Below are 20,197 nucleotides of genomic sequence, written 5' to 3'. Positions count from 1 at the left end.
TCTTTTTAGGTCCCAACTTGCTGGTTGTCTAGACTCGATTATTGCTGTCTAGACTCGATCATTGCTTTGCTTGGCTGCCCACCCTTAGCATAATCATAAGGATGTTTGTTATGCCCCTAGTGTTATGGTTATTGTTGGCTACAGTATGTATTAATTTATATATTATATTTAATATAAGTATCAGATGTAGTAAACCCAAAGCTAATATTAAGATACAAATATAATTTAAAATAATAAATTATACATGAAGTATAACAAGACAATGTAGGTATTAATATGTAAGATGTGTAAAAGCCTACATAACAGGAAATATAGAGCAAAGGTGAAAACAACAAGTTATTTTCACCTAAATTGCATATTAATGCAATTCAACAGAACTAGGGAGTAAAATTAGAATATTATAATATCACACCACTATACGTCATTAGTAGAACCTATATAAATACGGGTAGAGCACTTCCTAGCATTTAGAAGATAGTCAGCACTGATCAATGGCGTAATACGCTTACGACAGTTTATTTTATGTAATAATTGTTTTTTTTTTACTTAAACAATAAATTGTTTTACTTTATGTTATAATAATACGTGTGAAGTGTTCAATTATTACCTATCTTTCTCAACTCAACATCTCAAGACTGACGACAAACGTGCTACGTCGTTTAAATAATTAATTGTAATTGTGTTTAACGTGTCCTGCACGGTGATTACTACACAGATCACGTTGTAAATATACTAAACACTACAGTCTAACCAACTACTCAGTTGTGTCCACTGTCCATCACTAAAAATTAATTTAAATTATATTAGGCTTAATCAATTGATAAGAAAATTTTGTATCATGGACTAATCAACGAATAGTATACATTTCTCCATGATTGCCCCCAACACTATATTGGCGACAATTATTGATACATCATTGCTATGGAAAGAACATTCCATTTGTAAATAGGTCTATGGTAGAGACCAAGCCTGAAACAGCCGGCGGATTGATAAAATAAAAAAAGTTTTAAAATTAAAAATTGAAATTGTAAGTATAAATGTAATAATTATATAATAATATAATATAATTGTATTTTCATACTATTATGTAAAAGTTTAACACACAAATTAAAAAGAAATTACCTAGTCATTTGATTGTTTTTATTTTATTTTATTTATTTATTTTTATTTTATTTGTAAATACGTCAAACGGCTTTTTAAATATAACAATAACGATATTACATAAATTAACGTAAATGATAACAGTATACTAAGAATTAAGAATAATTATAATTATAATATGAAAATTACACACGTTAGGTAAAAACAAGATTTAAGGCCATAAATCAAAATCATTATTATTTAAACTGCGCATAACTCTAACCAAAGAATCATTAGATAAAAAGTTTGAACGGAAAGTTGGAATGTGAAAGGAGTCGGTTGATCTGTTATTGGCGGAAGGGACTCTAAGGCTAACACGCTCAAGGAGACGCGGATCATCAAATTTACCCTGGATTAATTTTAAAAGGAAGATACGATCCGCAATTAATCGCCTGTTCTCGAGGGAGAGTAGATTAAGCACCTCTATGACAAGTTGGTAAGAATGTTGGGGGTGTTCAATTTTTAATAAGAAACCTGCATATCTAAAGAAGCGATTCTGAACTCGTTCAATAAGTTTTGTTTCCGTTTTAAGATAAGGATTCCAAATGGCTGACCTATAGTCGAGAATTGAACGTATAAGAGCAGACAAGGTGCTGAGTTGAATTGTTTAATGTGGTGGAGCATGAATCCCAGAAGACGTAAGGCCTTACAAGTGACATAATCAATATGAGGTCTGAAGGAAAGTAAGGAAGTATATATTATACCTAAAAAAGAAGAAATTTAAGAGCGGGGGAAACCCATGATGGGAAGGTTGATCTACGGAATGATTTAAGTGGAACGAACCGTTGAATGGCGTCAAGAATAGATACCTGTAACCTTAATTTATATTAAATAATATATTTATATTTTAATGAACAATTTTTATTACAAATTACCTATTTACTAGTACAAGTAAATATTATTTAGTATGTATTATATTATAGTAGTATAATGTAGTATTATGTTTTTACAACATTTTAAAATTATTATTTACAATAAAAATAGCGCATTAATTTAAAATAATTTATTTGGTATATCATGGGTAGAGTCTGGATTTATTTGTTTTAATATATTATTTTTGAGTATATACAGTCTTATGCAAGTAAAAAATGTAGATAGTACAGTATAAAGTAGTATAGCCGGCACAGTTCAACGGATAAAAGTCCGTAGTCCGTACTACAGAGTTTGGTCTGCGTAGATAAATTCCCTACTACAATCCAAGTGTGGAAATATATTTGTGCAATCAGAAAAATTCTTTAAAAAACCCTGGGGTATGCATTATAAATTTTTAACTATTCATATTATTATTTATTAAGTACAGGTAGACAACTCATATATTTATTAATAAATAAAGCAAAATTATTTACATATTGAAAAGTTTAATAGCTACAATAAAAAATATTATAAATACTACTTAATTTAAACATTATATATCTAATAAAAATTGTTATTTATGTGCATATAATAGAATGCAATTAAAAAAAATAACAATAACTGTAAAAAATTTACATATAATATTAATTAAAAAAAATAATTAATCTACCTATAGAGTTAATAATTATGAATAATACAAGTATACCTATATAAATGCTTTAAAGTATTAAAAATGAAACCCATTTACTCATTATATACAAAATAAAAAAAATTTGTTTCTATAGATTTTGTTATAAAAAATATAATTTCTTATTTCTTATTAATTTTTCCTTATTTTATTTTCTAAATAATAAAATTATAATAAGTTAGGTATAATTCATAAAATAACTAGATTTCTTCTAGAGACTTCTTAAAGTCACATATGTACCTCCATTGGGCATAACACTAATATTGTTGGGAATATTAGAATAAAACATATGATGATACACAAACACTATCTTATTCTTATGTTTAATTCCATAAGGAAAATAATGTTCATAAAAAAATATTATGGTTTTTATAGACAAATATCAAAACATTATAATTTTATTGTTACAAAAATAAATATACCAAACTTAGGTAAATTATTTTCATCAATGTCAAGTGTAAGAACCATTTAAGACTGATAAATGGTACATTAAATACAAATCTAGATATATTGTTTTAGGAGCTCTAATTAATCTATTTCCATAAATTCTTCTATTTTTTTAAAAATCAGAATAACTAACCTAAATTACATAATTACATAACCCAAAGTTCCTTTAAGGAACAAGTTGTTAAGTTGTAATTGATGCTTGATGGCTAAAGTCTTACAAATATTACATCTATTGCTAGAAGTATTAGTTGATATTTTTGATAGTCTATGTTTGGCTTAGAATCTCATATTCCATGAACTAACAAGAGAACTTAACTTTTGAATAATAGTATGGTAATATAGTATAAAATGTAATTTTTGTTTCAATTTTTGATGACTATATTTAATGTATAAATCATCGTTTTCTGAAACAAAAGTTTGTAGTAGTTCACAACAACCAACTTTTAATGATGTAGAAGTAATTATATCTCTATAATTTGTCTCAGTATATATAGGCACCATACGGGATCATTGAGAGGTACAAAATGACCAATCAATATGCCAAAATAGCGAATTAAAGACATTGTTTCAGATGCAAAAGTCTTATATTTATTTTTCTTAAATGTTCTATATGATCTATCTATCTATCAGGTAGAGTAAAAATTTTCAAATTTTCAACATAATAAGAAATTAAAAAAAGCCAAATCATACTTACCAACCCCTTTTAATATATCATGCATTATGTCCATTCCAACCTGTTCTAACACATTAAATCCCAAAACCTTATGCCAAAGACAAGCTTCTTTAATTCCAATACTTAAGACATCTACTTCACTTACATCTAAATTATATTGTTCTACAGTCCTTATTAAATTATTATTAACAGAACACTGTTTTTGTATATCTTCTTTCCTCATTTTATATATTAAGCATAAATAATTTAAAGAAAAGCTTTCTACAAATCCAGTTATGCTATAAACTCCCAAATTATCACCCACTATAACACCTAATTCAAATGTGATTGTTCCTTTGAAGTCATCAGTACTAATATAAACACTAGTATTTCTTAAATAATACAGTTCATCAATAAGTGGTTTAAAAATTATATTGTTCCCAAATTAAACTCAATCAGATGAATGAAACTCTAAAGCCAAGAAAATGGTGTTCAAAGAAGATTGGCGATGAGGAGGTATACAAGGAATTGATATATCCATTGTTCCAAGCCTGTGAATACCAAAATGACTACCTAATGCATTTCCAACTTCGTTATCATCAAAAAATAAGAAAATAAGAAATACAATTTGAGTACCATGATCTATTTCTTTTTTTCCATACAGAGCATTTTTCACAAAGTTTATTTATAAACTGAGCTATGAACTTTTAATTTATAATTTATTAACATTTTCTAATGTATTTAATAGCACATTTTTTATTTAGAAAAAGTTTTTTAAAATATATCTTAATGGTATAAATTGTTCTGTACAATTAACAAGCACAGCAAAGAGTGAGAATTATTTTTTTTAATTTGTGCATTTAACCGCTCACCAATAACATATTCACGGGGAGCAATATATGTTCAAAGGTCTGTCAAATATTTGATTCTTTTATACTCTGTGCCAAAAGTCAGTAAAAGGTTCCTAAAGTACTTAAAAAATATTGTAAAAATGATTAAACGGCTCATTAGAAATATTTTCTTCTAAAAGCAATTTGATCACTAAATATGTTTTTCATATCTTTGACAACTGTTTGCAAAACATTTCGTGGAACTTGGGGGTTTGCATATAATGAAGCCAAGATATTGCCTAAATTTATAAAAAAAACAATTGTCAGTAACCGGTATAGATTCAGGCAACATTGAACTCGTATTGTCTAAGAAAGTATTTATAATATTGTTATCACTTTTTCTGGTAAATTATTCATAACACAATTTGAATTAATATGCTTAGTTTGAGTAGATATTTCTTCTATTAATATGTGAGAGGCAAAATGCTTCTTAAAAGAATTTAGTAAATGAAATGACCTAAGACAATTAACTTTTGCACAATCGAAAAAAGTAAAGTTATGATCGTAGTGTTTAGTTTGAAAATGTTACATAATAATGAGAGAAATAGAGAAGAATGAGTAGGATGAGAAAATTGAATTTACAAGTAAAACAATTAGGCATATTTGAAAAATTGAATACTTATAATTTATTAAATGATAACAGCTTACAATTTTTAAGTATAACTTTAGTAACAAACAAGTATAATCATTATTAACTAATAAATTTTTATAACTTTACATAACTTAATTTATGTGCGAATCGCTTAAAAGGAATTTACAGAAACATACTCGGTATCCCATATAGTTTTAATTTTGTAAAATACTCCTTAAATGAATGTCCAAATTAACATACATTCAATTGGATACTGAAGGTTTAAAGAGTGAATTATTTTGAAATAACAATCAACAAAATAAACTATTGAGTATAACATATAACACGTTCCATCAACGAGAACAAAATATTGCAAAATTTCATTTATGTTAGGTTCAACAATAAGGGGCTGTAATGTAACGCCTAACTAAGCATACTTTTTTTGCGTCTTGTTATATTCTCCTAAAGCTCCGAGTGAGACACCGTAAATGAGAGATGAAACCGTCTTTAGCTTCCAATTTTAAAGGCTTCCAGGTAGATTTACCTTTTTTCCTTTTTGTTGTGACAGCAAAGAAAAGAAATGGAAGAATAAAAAATGCTACCAAGGAAGAAAATTCTTCACTTTCTATAACATAAAAAAATAACAAAAGACTATATTTTATAGAAATTTTAAGTATAAAAGTATGAATTATAATTACGTTGTGCTAAATCTCGGTATTCATCTATAATGCACTTTAAAGTAGTCCTTCAGAGTTTTTGATATATTTTTTCTAAAATTCATTTATCCTTAAATACATTCCATATTTTTGTACAGAATAACAGAATAAATAGAGTTAGTCTTCAATCAATTATTACAAAACAATAACAAAAAAACAAAAATTTTATTTTAACATCATAAAAATTTTTTAATACACTTTCATAAGTACTAAACTCTACTTCAAACCACCTTAAGCAATTAACTAATGGTTAGAGGGTAGATACTATTAATTTTAACTTACAAATATTATGACGGGATGGCTTTTTTAAAGCAGGAAATTTCTTCATATAATCACAGAGTTCATCTTTAACATTTGAACCCGATATACTTTTTGACATTTGTCTCTAGTAATGGCCCAGTATTTTTCTATTAAGCTCCAAAGATCCGATGAATAATTCAGCTGTAACGATTGTTACATAATTATTTATAAACATAATAATATGCAACTGTAGTTACATATTATATACTTACACATATAATATATTATATATAGGTTGATTTTTTTATCAAAATTAAATTAATTAAATTTGATTTTCAATTGCTAATAAAAAAAAGTAAGGCCTATGTATTCTTATAATTTTTTAATCACTATAAGAATATCATATGAGGAACTTTGTATACAATTTTCAAGTATTTTTTTTGGGCCAAAAAAATGTTATCGACACTTCAAAAAAAAAATTTGCATAAAAATCGAAAATTTCAGTGGTCTATAAATAACTCAAAAAAAGTCAAAAATGTTTGAAAATTTAATATAGATAACACTAACATAAACATTTGGTGAAAATGTCAAGTATTTACAGTGATTAGTTTTTGAATTACAACCATATAAAAAATCGATTCGGTCGAAAACTGTTTTGCGTAAAAATTTCCATTTTTCCGTCATTTTTTTTTTTTTTGGTTTTCTCGATTTTTTTGAAAACTGTTGGAAAATGTTTACTTTTTACCTCTATAATGCACGAAGGATATTCACTTTTCCATCGGAAACCACCTCTGAAGTTTGAAATTGAAGCATTATTTCGACTAATTATGCTGTACACGACACACACACACACACACACACAAAAAAAACATACATCATTGTAAAATTAATACATTCATCACTCCGTTCAGAATCTTAAGTATAAAAATTAAAATTAATCCTTAAGATACGTTTATTTAGAACAAATTTTAAAAAATGTACCAAAAATGCCCAAAAAACCATAAATATACAAAAAACGCAAAATAAAATGTTGTGCATGGCAATCTAAATCGAATTTGTAGCTGACATAACTTCGTTTTAGAGCAATAGAAAATAAAGGTAAATTATGCCTTCAAAATCTGTACTTTAGTTATCATACTCAAATAAAATATTTAAATTTATTTTATTGTACACTTTTATAATTTTAAAGAATTGTTTTCACTGATGGTGGACCATAACTATGTATTGGCCCCTGGGCCCCTGAAGATTTTAATCCGGGTTTGAATGTAAATGGCTTTAAATAAAAATATACCTATATAAATGGCTACTTATTGTAAACTATATATTTTAGGCACCAAGTTTCCGCCGGCCTATACCCGTGGTCAACTGTAGAGAATATTATGCATTTTTCTAGGAGATTCTCGCCATCTTCTTTGCCCCATAAATTACACGAGTTATCCATAAAATTTGATAATGGGAAGTTATTAAGATACTCATGGTGTGGTTCTTCCATATTTAGTGGATGTGTGCAAGATCCTGAAGGTAAAATAATAGTATTAGTTTATAGTTACATCAATAAATCTTAAAATATTTAAAATTTAGGCTTTTATAACAAATACCTATTATCGTATATGTCACCATCATAGATTAAGCCATATTAAATTAGTGAAAATTATTCATTGCAACAAGGCCATATACTTAAAATCGTAAAGGAGGATTTATAAATTGATGATTAAGTATTATTAACACTTGATCACACGGTATTTTAGTATTTAATATATTTTTATATTTAAGTTAAATATTATATTATTTTATAATATTATATTATTTTTAATGTTTATATATAAAATAATAAAAAATTTTTAATAACTTTAGTAATAATAATTGAAAAATGTAATTGGATTTTTAGCTTGCATTGATGAAATGTAATGTTGAACAGTTGAAGACTGAAGAGTGTATATTGTAAACAAATAATACATGAAATAAAAATAAAATAATCAGGCTCAAATAAGATATATTTACAGGATGGGTTATGGAGATATATAATTATCATTAAATATAATTGAAAAAAAATATTTTAATTATTAACAGATATATGCATTTGTTACGGACCTATACTTTCCGTACTAATAATTACATACACATAAGATTGTGCAATGTCACAATTTTCATATTTTATAATTAATACTGCAGGCATACGAATACAAGACACAAGAGTGTGGAATATTATATTAATATATTAATTTAACGATTAAAGTAAAACCCACGTCTCCTTACAAAAATCAAAACTCGATGTCACTGCGATTCGATAAGAATCATGTTTTAGAATACATAAGCAGTCTTTCGGACCCCTCGTATGACGGAGTCACTACCTACCCACTCTTCGTAAGAAATCATATACAGTCGAGTCTCGATAACTCGAACCTCGATAACCCGAAAACCTCGATAACTCGAATTTTTTTTTGTCCTTAGGAAATTCCTATACACTCAATGCAATATTTGTCGAGATAAGTCAAGTATAAAAATAGTTGAGCATAGATAACTCGAAGTCATTTCTTACATTTTATCGTTAGAATAACCGGTTTACAATCACAAATGTACAAATGAAATTATCCTATGTACAACTGTTGTGCTGTAAAATAATCGGCAGTTGCCGTATATCTTCGCTGTGTAGCGTGTACAATTTGTAGTTATGTCTCTTAAACGTAAATTGGTTACATTAACAATTGCTGAAAAAGTGAACATTATAAGTGAGGTGACAAAAAGTTGTAAACAGAAAAATGAAATTGCCAATTAATTTAATATTCCACCCAGTACACTTTCAACTATTCTGAAAAATAAAGACGATATTTTACAAAAATACGAAACTAATAAAGGGTCCATGAAAAGAATGAAGATTTGTGAGTATCCCGATATAGAGGTTAGTTTACTCAATTGGTTTATTCAATGTAGAGATTTAAACATTCCAATAAATGGACCAATTTTAAAGGAGAAGGCCGATTTTTTTTGCTACTAAACTCGGCCATAAACAATTTAAAGCTAGTCAAGGTTGGTTAAGCAACTGGAAAATTAGGAATAACGTCGTTTTCCGTAAAATATGTGGTGAAAACGCTTCAGTTGACCAATCAATATGTTCTGACTGGTTAGTAAAATACCTACCAATTATAAATCAATATTCCCCCGATGACGTTTATAATGTTGACGAAACAGGTTTATTTTATAAATGTTTACCGAGTCAAACATTTGTATTAAAAGGAGAGAACTGTGCAGGGAGAAAAGACAGTAAAGAAAGAGTTACAATTCTTTTAGGATCAAATATGACTGGCACAGATAAAATTAAACCACTATTAATTGGAAAATCGGCAAAACCTAGATGTTTCAAAAGTATTAAAACATATCCATTAGATTATGAATCAAATAAAAAAGCGTGGATGACGAGCGCATGGTTTGAAATATGGCTGTCTAATTTTGATAAAAAAATGAGTTTAAAAAGGAAAAAAGTACTCCTCTTAATTGACAATTGTATTGCTCATAATACAAAAAAGAAATTGAATTCTATTAAAGTAGAATTTCTTCCACCAAATACGACTTCACTACTTCAGCCAATGGACCAAGGCAGGGCCGGGCCGAGAGCCTGGCAAGGTGGGCGCTTGCCAGGGGCGCAAAATATCGAGTAGAAATGGGGGTGCAACATTTGATATCATCAAATTAGAATTTTAAAATCCAAACCAAAATATTTTAATGTGTTAATATCTATAAATATGTTAGTTGCGACCTGATTAATACTGCGATAATTGTGTTGCAAATATAAATTTATATTTTTATGATTAAACAACACATTTATTATTGAAAAAAAAATAGTTTTAATTTACGACGATCGACGATAACTGTTACCGAATGATATCGTATAGGCCATAGGGAATATAGTTTATTTGTAATAATGTATATATTTCTACATATTGTATTGAAATCAGTAAGAAATATTAATACGTTTCCCTCGGCCGACAATAATAAAAATAGAACAACTATGATAATATTATGTGTATCTATGTGAAATGGTAATCAGTTTTAAATTGACCAAACTAATATTATTAAAGACTAAAATAAACTATATACAACAATACCCACACACTGTAACGTAAAAAATCTTATTATTATAATACGATTATGATTATTCTGTTATTTTAATAATATCGACAGTCGATTGAGTGAGTTATACTAAATCTTCGCTCTAAAGCAGTGAAGTCTTAAAAAGAACAAGGTAAATATTTTTAATATCTAATAGAATATATTGAAAATTTAACGATTCTGAATAATTTTTAGTATTAAAAAATTGATCATTTTTCTTGTTAGATTTTATTATTTTATTTTTATTTATGCAGAATTGCTCAAATTTGTATACTTTAAATTTAAGAACATAAATAATATAATTACACATTTTATTGATTTAATTAGTAAAACAAATATACAAAATATTACAAACTAATAGTTGAGTTCTTGAGTTTAAATAGAAAATATAAAACTGACATAGTATTTAATTATCTAATTTTATTAGTTGAGCTATTGTCGTATTGACTGTTTTTATTATTTTATTATTATTTTAACATTAGGTTACCTATTAAATATGCCCCCCACAAAAATAATCCTTCTGGAGCGTGGTTTGAGAACAAAAGGCAAGAAAGAGATAAAAACAATATCAAATCATCCGTAATGTTAAGTAGCTGGATAAATAAAAATACCAAACAAAAAAAAGACAATGCACCGTCAACTAGTTTATTAATTCACAATGTTGAAAAAGACGAATATTTAAATGATAATTTGAAAAGTATTGAAATTGAAAGTTTAATTGATGACTGTTTTAATTTAACTGAAGATAGTACACAGAATAATGATAATAATGAACCTATAACTAACCAAGAAAATAATGAAATTGACGTAATTTTTAATGATCCTGGATGTTGGCCGACTATGACTTCTAGATTTAGAGATTTCATTGTCGAAAGAGGACCATATCTTATGGATCAAAATAATTATTTTCCAGTAAATGATGATGGCAGACATTTTGACGGTAAATGGTTTTATAAATTTTTAAATAACGGAGAAAAAGTTCGAAGACAATGGCTATTATACACATAGGCGAATCTAGAAATTCAAAGCAGTGTGTGCCTTTACCTCAAAAAGGTCCTCTGTAGTTCAAAATACCTCTCAGTTATCACACGTTTAAAATATGTTTCCCATTTGAAATCACAATATTAATAATATTAAATAATATTAAGATGAATTTTTATTACCTAGTTTAGATGCTATTTTTCGTGCTGTAAAATATACATGTTATGTTTCAAAATTATTCAATTTAATAAACTACAACTATTGCAAAGTTCAATATATGTTACTCAGTTATTTTTTTTGGACATATGTCTAGTGTCTACCAACAATTAAATTGTTAATCAATTATGTTTAAAATTCTTTGAAGTTTAATACCTATAACATCTTAATTTTATTATCATTAATAACAAAGAAATGCATTAAATATATAACTTAATTTTATTATAATTATAACAAAGAATTGTATCAAATATATAATATAACTGGTAGTAATTAACAACTATTTTTATAGGTACATTTTATAAAATTAGTCTTCTTTGGTTAGGAGTCATAACTTTGAACTCTTCAATTACATTATTTGTGTCCACTGAGTTAGTTAATTCCTGCTCCACAAATAAAAATAAGAGAGATTCTAAGCGATCTTGAGACATAGTGGACCTTAACTTAGACTTAAAAATAGTCATTTTTGAAAAAATACGCTCACATCCACAACTAGTTACGGGTATCACTACAAACATTGATAATACTTGATTGAAACTGTTAAATACATCTTGTCGGTTTGAAATGGCCAACCAATCTAACCATTTATAGACAGTATGTGAATATGTTCCGGATGGAATATTTTCAGCTTCTTTTAATAATTTCACTTCTGTTGTTAGTTCGGTTACATTTATTTTGAAATAATCATATTTACTCAGATTTAACTTAATTAGATTACCTACAGCACCTATAATGTCTAATGTTTTTGTTAAAAATCTTTTAACAATTTCTCCAATTAAATCATCTAGCAATAAGAAAAATACATTGATCTTCATTTCATCATAAATTGTTTCTGTAAAATATTGAGTGGTTTTGTTTGTATCAATTTTCACAGAAACTTTTCTTTTTTTTACCTCTGGAATGGTAATTTCATGTTTATTGCACATCTCAATTGTTTGTCTGTAAACTTCTTCATACTCTTCAGGATTGTTTCTTATTCTGACAATTGCTGATTTAAAATTTTTAATCAACTCAACAGCTGATACTTAATCTAAAACTGGAGATTGAAGAGCTGAACTCACTTTTAGAATTATTTGTAAAATAGGCTCCATTGTAAATAAGGCAAAAACAAAATTAAAACTTTTCATTTGACTTAAGAGTCCAAGACCTTTGGCTCTGTATTCACAAAATTGAGTACTATCACAAATTTCTTCTAATGCTTTTAATAAAATGCTGTAATTAGATTTAATAGCAGAAATAGCTTCGGCCCTACAAGCCCACCTTGTTGTAAACAATGATTTTAATGTTTTTAATTTTTGATTAAATTCATTTGAAATTTTTTCTAAAACTGCATGGCGTGATCGGCTATCTTCAATGAACGTATATGCAAACTGTACAGTTCCTAAGAAGTCAAATATAATTCTGTTATTAATCTGAGATCCATTTTTTTTTTTGAAATTGAATCTATTAATGCAAGATTCAAACAATGTCCATAACAATGTACATAAATTATTTTGTTATTCTTTTGTTTACAACGAGCTTGTACCCCAGAGATGTGACCAGACATTGTTGATGCCCCATCAAAGCAAACAGCTAATACAGAGTTCCAGTTTTGGTTGTATTCTATCATTATATCATCAAGAACAGAAAATATTGATTCTGCTTTGACAAAATGAAGTCTTCTTAAACCAACAAATACTTCAACTGGTCTTTTTGTTGAATTATCAAAATAACGAAAGATTATAGAAATTTGTTCATGGTGCCCAACATCACTCGTTTCATCTGCAATGATTGAAATATATTTTTGATTAAATTTTTCTTTTATTGACCATTTGACAACATTTTGAATGGAAAAAATTAAGTCATTTTGAATGGAACTACTTGTATATCTAGCATTTTTTGGACCGTTTTCAAAATGATTTTTTAGTACTAGATCATATTTGGTTAATAATTGGACTATCTCAAGATAAAGTCCTTTTTGAAGACTTTTTTCTGACTCATCGTGTCCTCGTAATGGTTTTTCACACTTTGATAAACAAATTACAACGTCAATTAATCGCTCCATAACTTTTCGATTTTGTTTACGATCAGCTTCTTTCTTTGTATGTATAATTTCCATTTCATGATTCAATAAAACATCTATAGGTTTGCAATCGAGATATTGTTTTAATGAGCCAGAGCTAAGGAGATGGTATTTAGATAATTGATGTTTTCTAAAAGACTCCTGACTTTTATACCAGTTTGTAAAACCGTTAACTAAAAAAGTATAGTCAATTTGCCCTAAATTTAAATTACTTCCTCTAAAGAAACGGCATGAAAAACAAAATGCTTTGTCTAAACTTGGACTGTATTCAAGCCATTTATAAATCTTAAACCAAATTGCTTGAAACGAACGTTTCTTATCTCCTTGTTGTGTTCTTGGATAAATTGTAAGCTCGAGCTGATATGGTCCTTGAAGTATTCTGTTCCTCAGTTCAACAGTATTTGTTGGTAACTTATTTGCAGGATCCAATAAATCATTAATTATTGAAATTTTACTATTGTTTGTCTGATTATTAACTGTCACAACTAAAAAAAATATATGAATTTTAACTCAGTTAATTATTAAGTAGTATAAATTCTAAATAAATTATATAATTGTATCCATATTTTTTGTATTATAGTATAAAATAATAATAATTACATAGTTTATGTACCTGAATTTCCTATGGCTACTTTACCATTTACATCTTCAGTACAATTATTCATACAACCCGTCAATATTATCAAAATTTTTATTACATTTGTCATCATCAACTATCATAACTAAAAAAACATATGCATTTTAACTCAATAAACTAATAAGTAGAATAAATTCTAAATAATTTATACAATTTTATTACAGTACTAAATAGTAATAATTATATTATACTTTATTGTACCTGAATTTAATTTAATTTAATTTCAAATCTATCGTTAGCATTCACAGTGCAAATATCATCATTTTTAATAAAAAACTATAAATAACTATAGCAAAAATATATGATTTTAATGTGCTAGTTAAACTAATAAGTAGCATAAATATTAAAATATTTGTATAATTGTATGGGTTATGATTGCAGTATAAAAAAAAAATAATAACTAGGTAGGTACACAGCTCATTGCATTTGTCATTATTAAATAATACAGCTATAATAGTTATTCACCCAGTTTACCAAATACTACCTAAATAATATAAATACAATTGAACAATTTTTTCAAATTTCTTAAAAAAAATATTTTTGAAATATATTTAATAATTATAAAGTATAGAGAACAGTAAGTCAATATAGAGTAGATGTAAACGATATTATATTTTTTTATCAATAATTAATAGGTAGGTAGGTATCAAATAAAACTAAATAAGAACAATGATATTAATTAATGCAATTTATCATAATTAAATACCAAGATATTTATATTATTTATTAGAATGAAGTATATAGGTACTTACTTGAATCAATTTTGTTCAAAAATTTGTTTAATGAACCTTTCATTTTTTTCAGTTCTGCATCTTTTTTTTGTTTTAACACTCTTTTTGAGTGACCACTTGAATTCTTAGGCGACATGATATTAAGCTTTATTTTTCTGTGTTAAATGTTAATACAATAATACTTTATACGAAATAAAGTATTTTTTCATTTTGTCAACCATAAAAATGATAATTACTGGTAAAATTAAATTACATAAAATAACTATGATTATGAATATAAATTACGACTATAGCCGTGCTATAAATAAACATACATGTTTTCTCTTTTCTTGATAATATTGCTGATCTCTTATCAACTATGCTTATCACGATAACATTTATTGACAATATTTGTACCCATAAAAATGTATTAAAATTAAAATTAAAATATAAATTGTTTAATGTTTAGACTCCATACCGTTGTAACTGAAATGAGTATTATGGGCCCCACACACGTTTATACGAGTTGCAGGGTGTGCCATGGCACACCAAGCACACCCTGTAGATTCGTCTATGATTATACAGTACATCAAAAAATGCCATTTTTTGTTTTGCGTGTCTCCTTTTTTCAAATAATGATATCAGGAAATCCGCGTTTTCTAATAATGGATTTCAAGATTGGAAACCTTCTGTTTCTGAGCATGAGAATAGTAAGAATCACAGACAAAATTGTTTGGACTGGAAGGAGTTAGAAAAGAGATTACGAGACACTAAAACAATTGACCATGAACTTCAAAATTCTATCAAAAATGAAAAAAAAAAATGGTTTTGTATTCTTAAAGTTATCGTTGACAGAATGTTATTTTGTGCTAAAAATAATCTGGCATTAAGAGGTTCATCAGACAAAATAGGAGAAACAAATTGTGGCATTTTAGCCTAATGGAAGTAATAAGTCATTATAACCCAATCTTATTAGCTCACATAAAACATATTACAGATAGTAATAAACCAACCATTAGTTATTTTTCTCATAAAATTCAAAATGAAATAATCTGTATAATGGGTCAACAAGTAAGACAAACTATACTTAAACAAATAAAAAAATTAAACCCGACCCGAATAAAATTAAATCAGTATTAGAATTTCCGATACCAACTACCGTAAAACAAATTAAATCATTTCTTGGACTCTCTGGTTACTATAGAAAATTTATAGTCATATAGCTTAATAGCAAAGTCGATAACAAACTTACTAAAGAAGGGAGTTACCTACCTTTAACTGGGATAATAATTGTCAAAAGGCATTTTACAGTTTAAAAAATTCGCTTTGCTCTGAACCTATATTACAATACCCAAACTTTACGAAACCATTTATAGTTACCACTGACGCAAGTGGGAAAGCACTAGGCGCAATATTATCACAAGGGGAAGTACCACAATATTTACCTATTGCATATGCATCGTATGCATCGAGAACGTTAAATAAAAGCGAAAATAATTAAAGTACAACCGAACTCGAATGTTTAGCTATAATATTCGCAGTAAAAATCTTATCTATATGGTAAAAAATGTATTATATTAAGCGATAATCGCGCACTTTCGTGGTTATTTAATCTATAAGACCCATTATCAAAACTCGCCCATTGGCGAATATTCTTGGAAGAATATGATTATAAATTAAATACAAAACCGAGAGTACAAAATTCAAATGCAGACGCACCAAGCAGAATGTAACAGTAACCGAAATAAAAAATGAAAGCTATTCAGGGCCGTATTTACAATTTTGCCGCCACGGGTGCACACAATTTTTTGCCGCCCTTTATAGACACATTTTAATATTTTACTAATATAGCGTTAATTGGGAAAAAAATAAAATCATTATGCTAAAATATACAAATATTAAGGCAGAATAATGAATATAATATAATATTTTATATGATTAACTATTAACTTTATTATATTAATATTAGTAACAATTACATTTTTCTACGAGCTTTTAACTTACTAAACTTATTTATAATATCATCATAATTTATATTAACTGTTAATTCTGACTCTATATTTAGTATTGCTAGATCATTCAGACGATCATCTTTGGTACTAGATCTTAAGTAAGTTTTAATCCTCTTCAAAGCACTAAAACTTCTCTCTGCTGAGCAGTTTGAAGCTGGGCAACATAAAAACATTCTTAAAGCAATGCTAATATATGGAAAGACATCTTGTAAATTACTTTTTATTATTTTCTGCAACATTCCTAAAATGGTTTTAGGAGCATTGTCTTTTGGTAAAGTTAGTAGGTAGCTCTGAAAATGAATACATTCATTTGAGAATGATACAGGAAGATCTTTAGAGTAATATTTTTGTAAAACTGCTGATTGATGTCTAACTTCAGATGAACTAATTTCAGTAATACAAAATAAGAATTTAAATTTTTCGTTAATGTCTTCGTAAGCTATTTTTCTTTTATTTAATTCAGAAATTAAAGAATCCATTATTGGAATATATGTTTGACTTTTAAAGACATCTTTTGAATTTAGTTGTGATTCATTTTCATGTGATTCATCATAGGGTATTTTTCGTTTCTTCTTTCTATTAATCTGAGTTTTATACTCTTTAATTTCAGATATCTCCATACTTTTTTTTTCATATAGGTCATAATTATTTCTTATATCATTTATATAATGTATCAAGGAATAATATATTTTTAATACGGTTCTTAAATCGATTGATACCTCCTGTAGTTTCTTACTAGTATAATTAAATCGTTCCAAGACATCACTCCAAACTGTAACCATAATACTCATTTCCAAACTTCTTAACTGAACTAATAAGCCTCTTGCTTCACATCTTGTTTGTCGCTTTTCCAATGGATTTTTTTCAATTTCATTTAATGCCTTTAAAACTTGTGACCAACTTTTGGATAAACTTGAACATGCATCGTGACGAGCAGACCAGCGAGTGTCAGATAATCTTTTTATAGATATATTTCCTGTTAAACATTCTGATAACACTTGCCATCGGTTAGTCGATGCAGAAAAGAATGTAAAGATATCTTATATATAAAAATGAATCGCAAAATGTGTTGGTAAGCGCATAACTCAACAACGCCTGGACCGATTTCGCTCATTCTTTTTTTGTTTGGGTCGTAATTGCCAGGTGAAGGTTCTTACGGACGAAAAATTTGAGAAAGTTATCGGGTTAGAGAAATATGACGAGGTGGTGATGAAATTATAGAAGCGCCATCTATCCAGCAAATAGTCAACTAAATTATTTTTGGTAGTCAATGGCAACCATTTAAATAAAATAAATCATTTATTTAAATTTTTTTTAAAAATGCATGCAAATAGACATACAAACTTAAATCGTTGTCATAGTAAAAAAAGAAATTAAAAATCTATATATATAAAAATGGAGACAAAAATGTATAAAAATTCATCAATTGAGAACAGCTGAACCGATTTCGCTAATTATTTTAGTTGTATTTGTTATTGTCTGGAGAAAGTTTTTACGAAAGAAAATTTTTAAAAAGTCAACCGAATAAGTAGAAAAAAGGCAAAATCTATTCATTGATGTCTGGGATTTGAACTCGATACCATTGTCTTTTATTTACTCTATGGTAGACGTAGACATCTAAACATCAGCTCGATGTACAATCAATATAATCTATGGTTTCTATAGTTATTTTAGTTTGGAAATTTGAAATTTGTTGAGTGAATTTTTTTTTAGTTCAGAATAATCTATCTATCTTCTATCTTTATATAAATAAAAATAGAGACAAAAATGTATAACATTTCATCAATTGAGAACGGCTGGATCGATTTCGCTCATTCTTATTTTGTTTGGGTCGTAATTTCCAGGAGAAAGTTCTTATGTAAGAAAAAGTTAAGAAAATTGCACAGAAAATTAATAAAAATACAATGAAAAATAAAAAATACCGATGACTACTATTACTATTATTATTATTACTATTTTATTTTCGGTAACCATGGTAACAACTTTTTTGTTATTATTATTTATTTTCCCCATTTTTGTAACATTTTTCACTGATGATTCGCTCCTATTAGTCGCAAGAGAAAGTGCTTATGTAGTACAATTTTAGGAAAATCCACCAGAAAACTTCGGAATCTGGATGTAAAAAAACAACAACAACTATCACTGCAGTGATAAAAAAACTATATTAAGGTCACTATTGATTATGATTGAATATAATAATTATAGACCTGTTGTTATATTTTGTTAAAACCATAACAACAAAAATAAGAATTAGCAAAATAAGTCAATGTCTACAGTAAATTTCAAATTCACAGCAATAAACTAACATAACAAGTTATACCAAGTTTTATTGTTTTACCAACAGGCAACAATATAAAAACCACGAGATGGCACATTATTGTATTTTACCCACCGTAGTAAAATAAAAAAATGATATAACTTTGAAACTTAAGTGTTAGAAATTATAAGCTTACGTACACATCTCGCGGGGTCCGCAATCCAACACGTGTGGATTGCCTACATGATAATATACTGCTCGCATAATCATAAGTGAGTCTCACGGCAACGGCAAGCAGAATGACTATAATATTATGACTTGAGTAACTCACTGACTAATAAACGTAGAGCCTGAACAATGATAGATCGATGCTTACAATTTACACGGTACATTCGTAAAATCGTACCACAAATTTAGTGTGCAATAAGAAAGCATTTTACAAAATTCGCATATTAAAGTGGTGGTTTTACAAGATTTTTGAGAATCAAAACGGTCAATGAAAATGTCTAAGTTTTAAACACCGTTAAACCGAATATTGAATAACAAATTAATCACAATTCGAATCATATTATATAGAATTGGCATTTTTAACGGGCAACGAAGTGCACGGAGCCAGCTAGTTATGAATAAGATTAAAAAAATTATTTGCTGTTAAACAACAACTTGCTGCACACTCGCCTATTAAATTTAAGGAATGCGCAGAACATGGGACATATACTGCATAAGAACAAGCGTTTTTTATTCTAGCTTGAAGACCTGTATATTTTCCTGACATATTTGAGGCATTGTCATAGCTTTGCCCACGACAATTTTTAATATCTATACTTTTTGTAGTAAGAATATGAAATACAGAATTTGCTAAATCTTCAGCTTTGTGGACTATATTAGGAAGAAATTGTAAAAATCTTTCAACGGGGTTACCACTGTTTAGAATATAACGAAATACGAAAGACAATTGATCGACATGCGAAATATCAGGGGTAGAATCTATGATAATTGAAAAGTATTTTGCTGTTTTT

At 27.5% G+C, this 20,197-nt stretch overlaps 2 protein-coding genes and 1 long non-coding RNA gene across 3 annotated transcripts; 1 reads left to right on the top strand and 2 right to left on the bottom strand.

The window, feature by feature from the left end:
- Nucleotides 1–937: 937 nt before the first annotated feature.
- On the top strand, nucleotides 938–1,998 carry LOC126550253 (uncharacterized). The gene is made up of 3 exons (XR_007604297.1): nucleotides 938–1,027; nucleotides 1,378–1,576; nucleotides 1,673–1,998. It is a non-coding gene; the product is annotated as an uncharacterized LOC126550253 (long non-coding RNA).
- Nucleotides 1,999–12,525: 10,527 nt separating this feature from the next.
- Nucleotides 12,526–14,227, bottom strand: LOC126549596 (zinc finger MYM-type protein 1-like). The gene is made up of 3 exons (XM_050199200.1): nucleotides 14,176–14,227; nucleotides 13,013–14,047; nucleotides 12,526–12,698 (listed from the first exon to the last, which is right to left on the bottom strand). Exons 1-3 carry the CDS (start codon nucleotides 14,225–14,227, stop codon nucleotides 12,526–12,528), a joined length of 1,260 nt encoding a protein of 419 aa, XP_050055157.1.
- A 2,657-nt stretch (nucleotides 14,228–16,884) lies between these two features.
- On the bottom strand, nucleotides 16,885–17,400 carry LOC114132981 (uncharacterized). Its single transcript, XM_050199197.1, has one exon. It carries the CDS (start codon nucleotides 17,398–17,400, stop codon nucleotides 16,885–16,887), a length of 516 nt encoding a protein of 171 aa, XP_050055154.1.
- Between the last annotated feature and the right edge of the window lie 2,797 nt (nucleotides 17,401–20,197).

Source organism: Aphis gossypii, chromosome 2 (assembly GCF_020184175.1).
Source record: "Aphis gossypii isolate Hap1 chromosome 2, ASM2018417v2, whole genome shotgun sequence".
In the NCBI taxonomy this organism is placed as follows: Eukaryota; Metazoa; Arthropoda; class Insecta; order Hemiptera; family Aphididae; genus Aphis; species Aphis gossypii.
The sequence above is the reverse complement of the archived record's forward strand: the minus strand, read 5'-3'. Positions and strand labels throughout refer to the sequence as shown.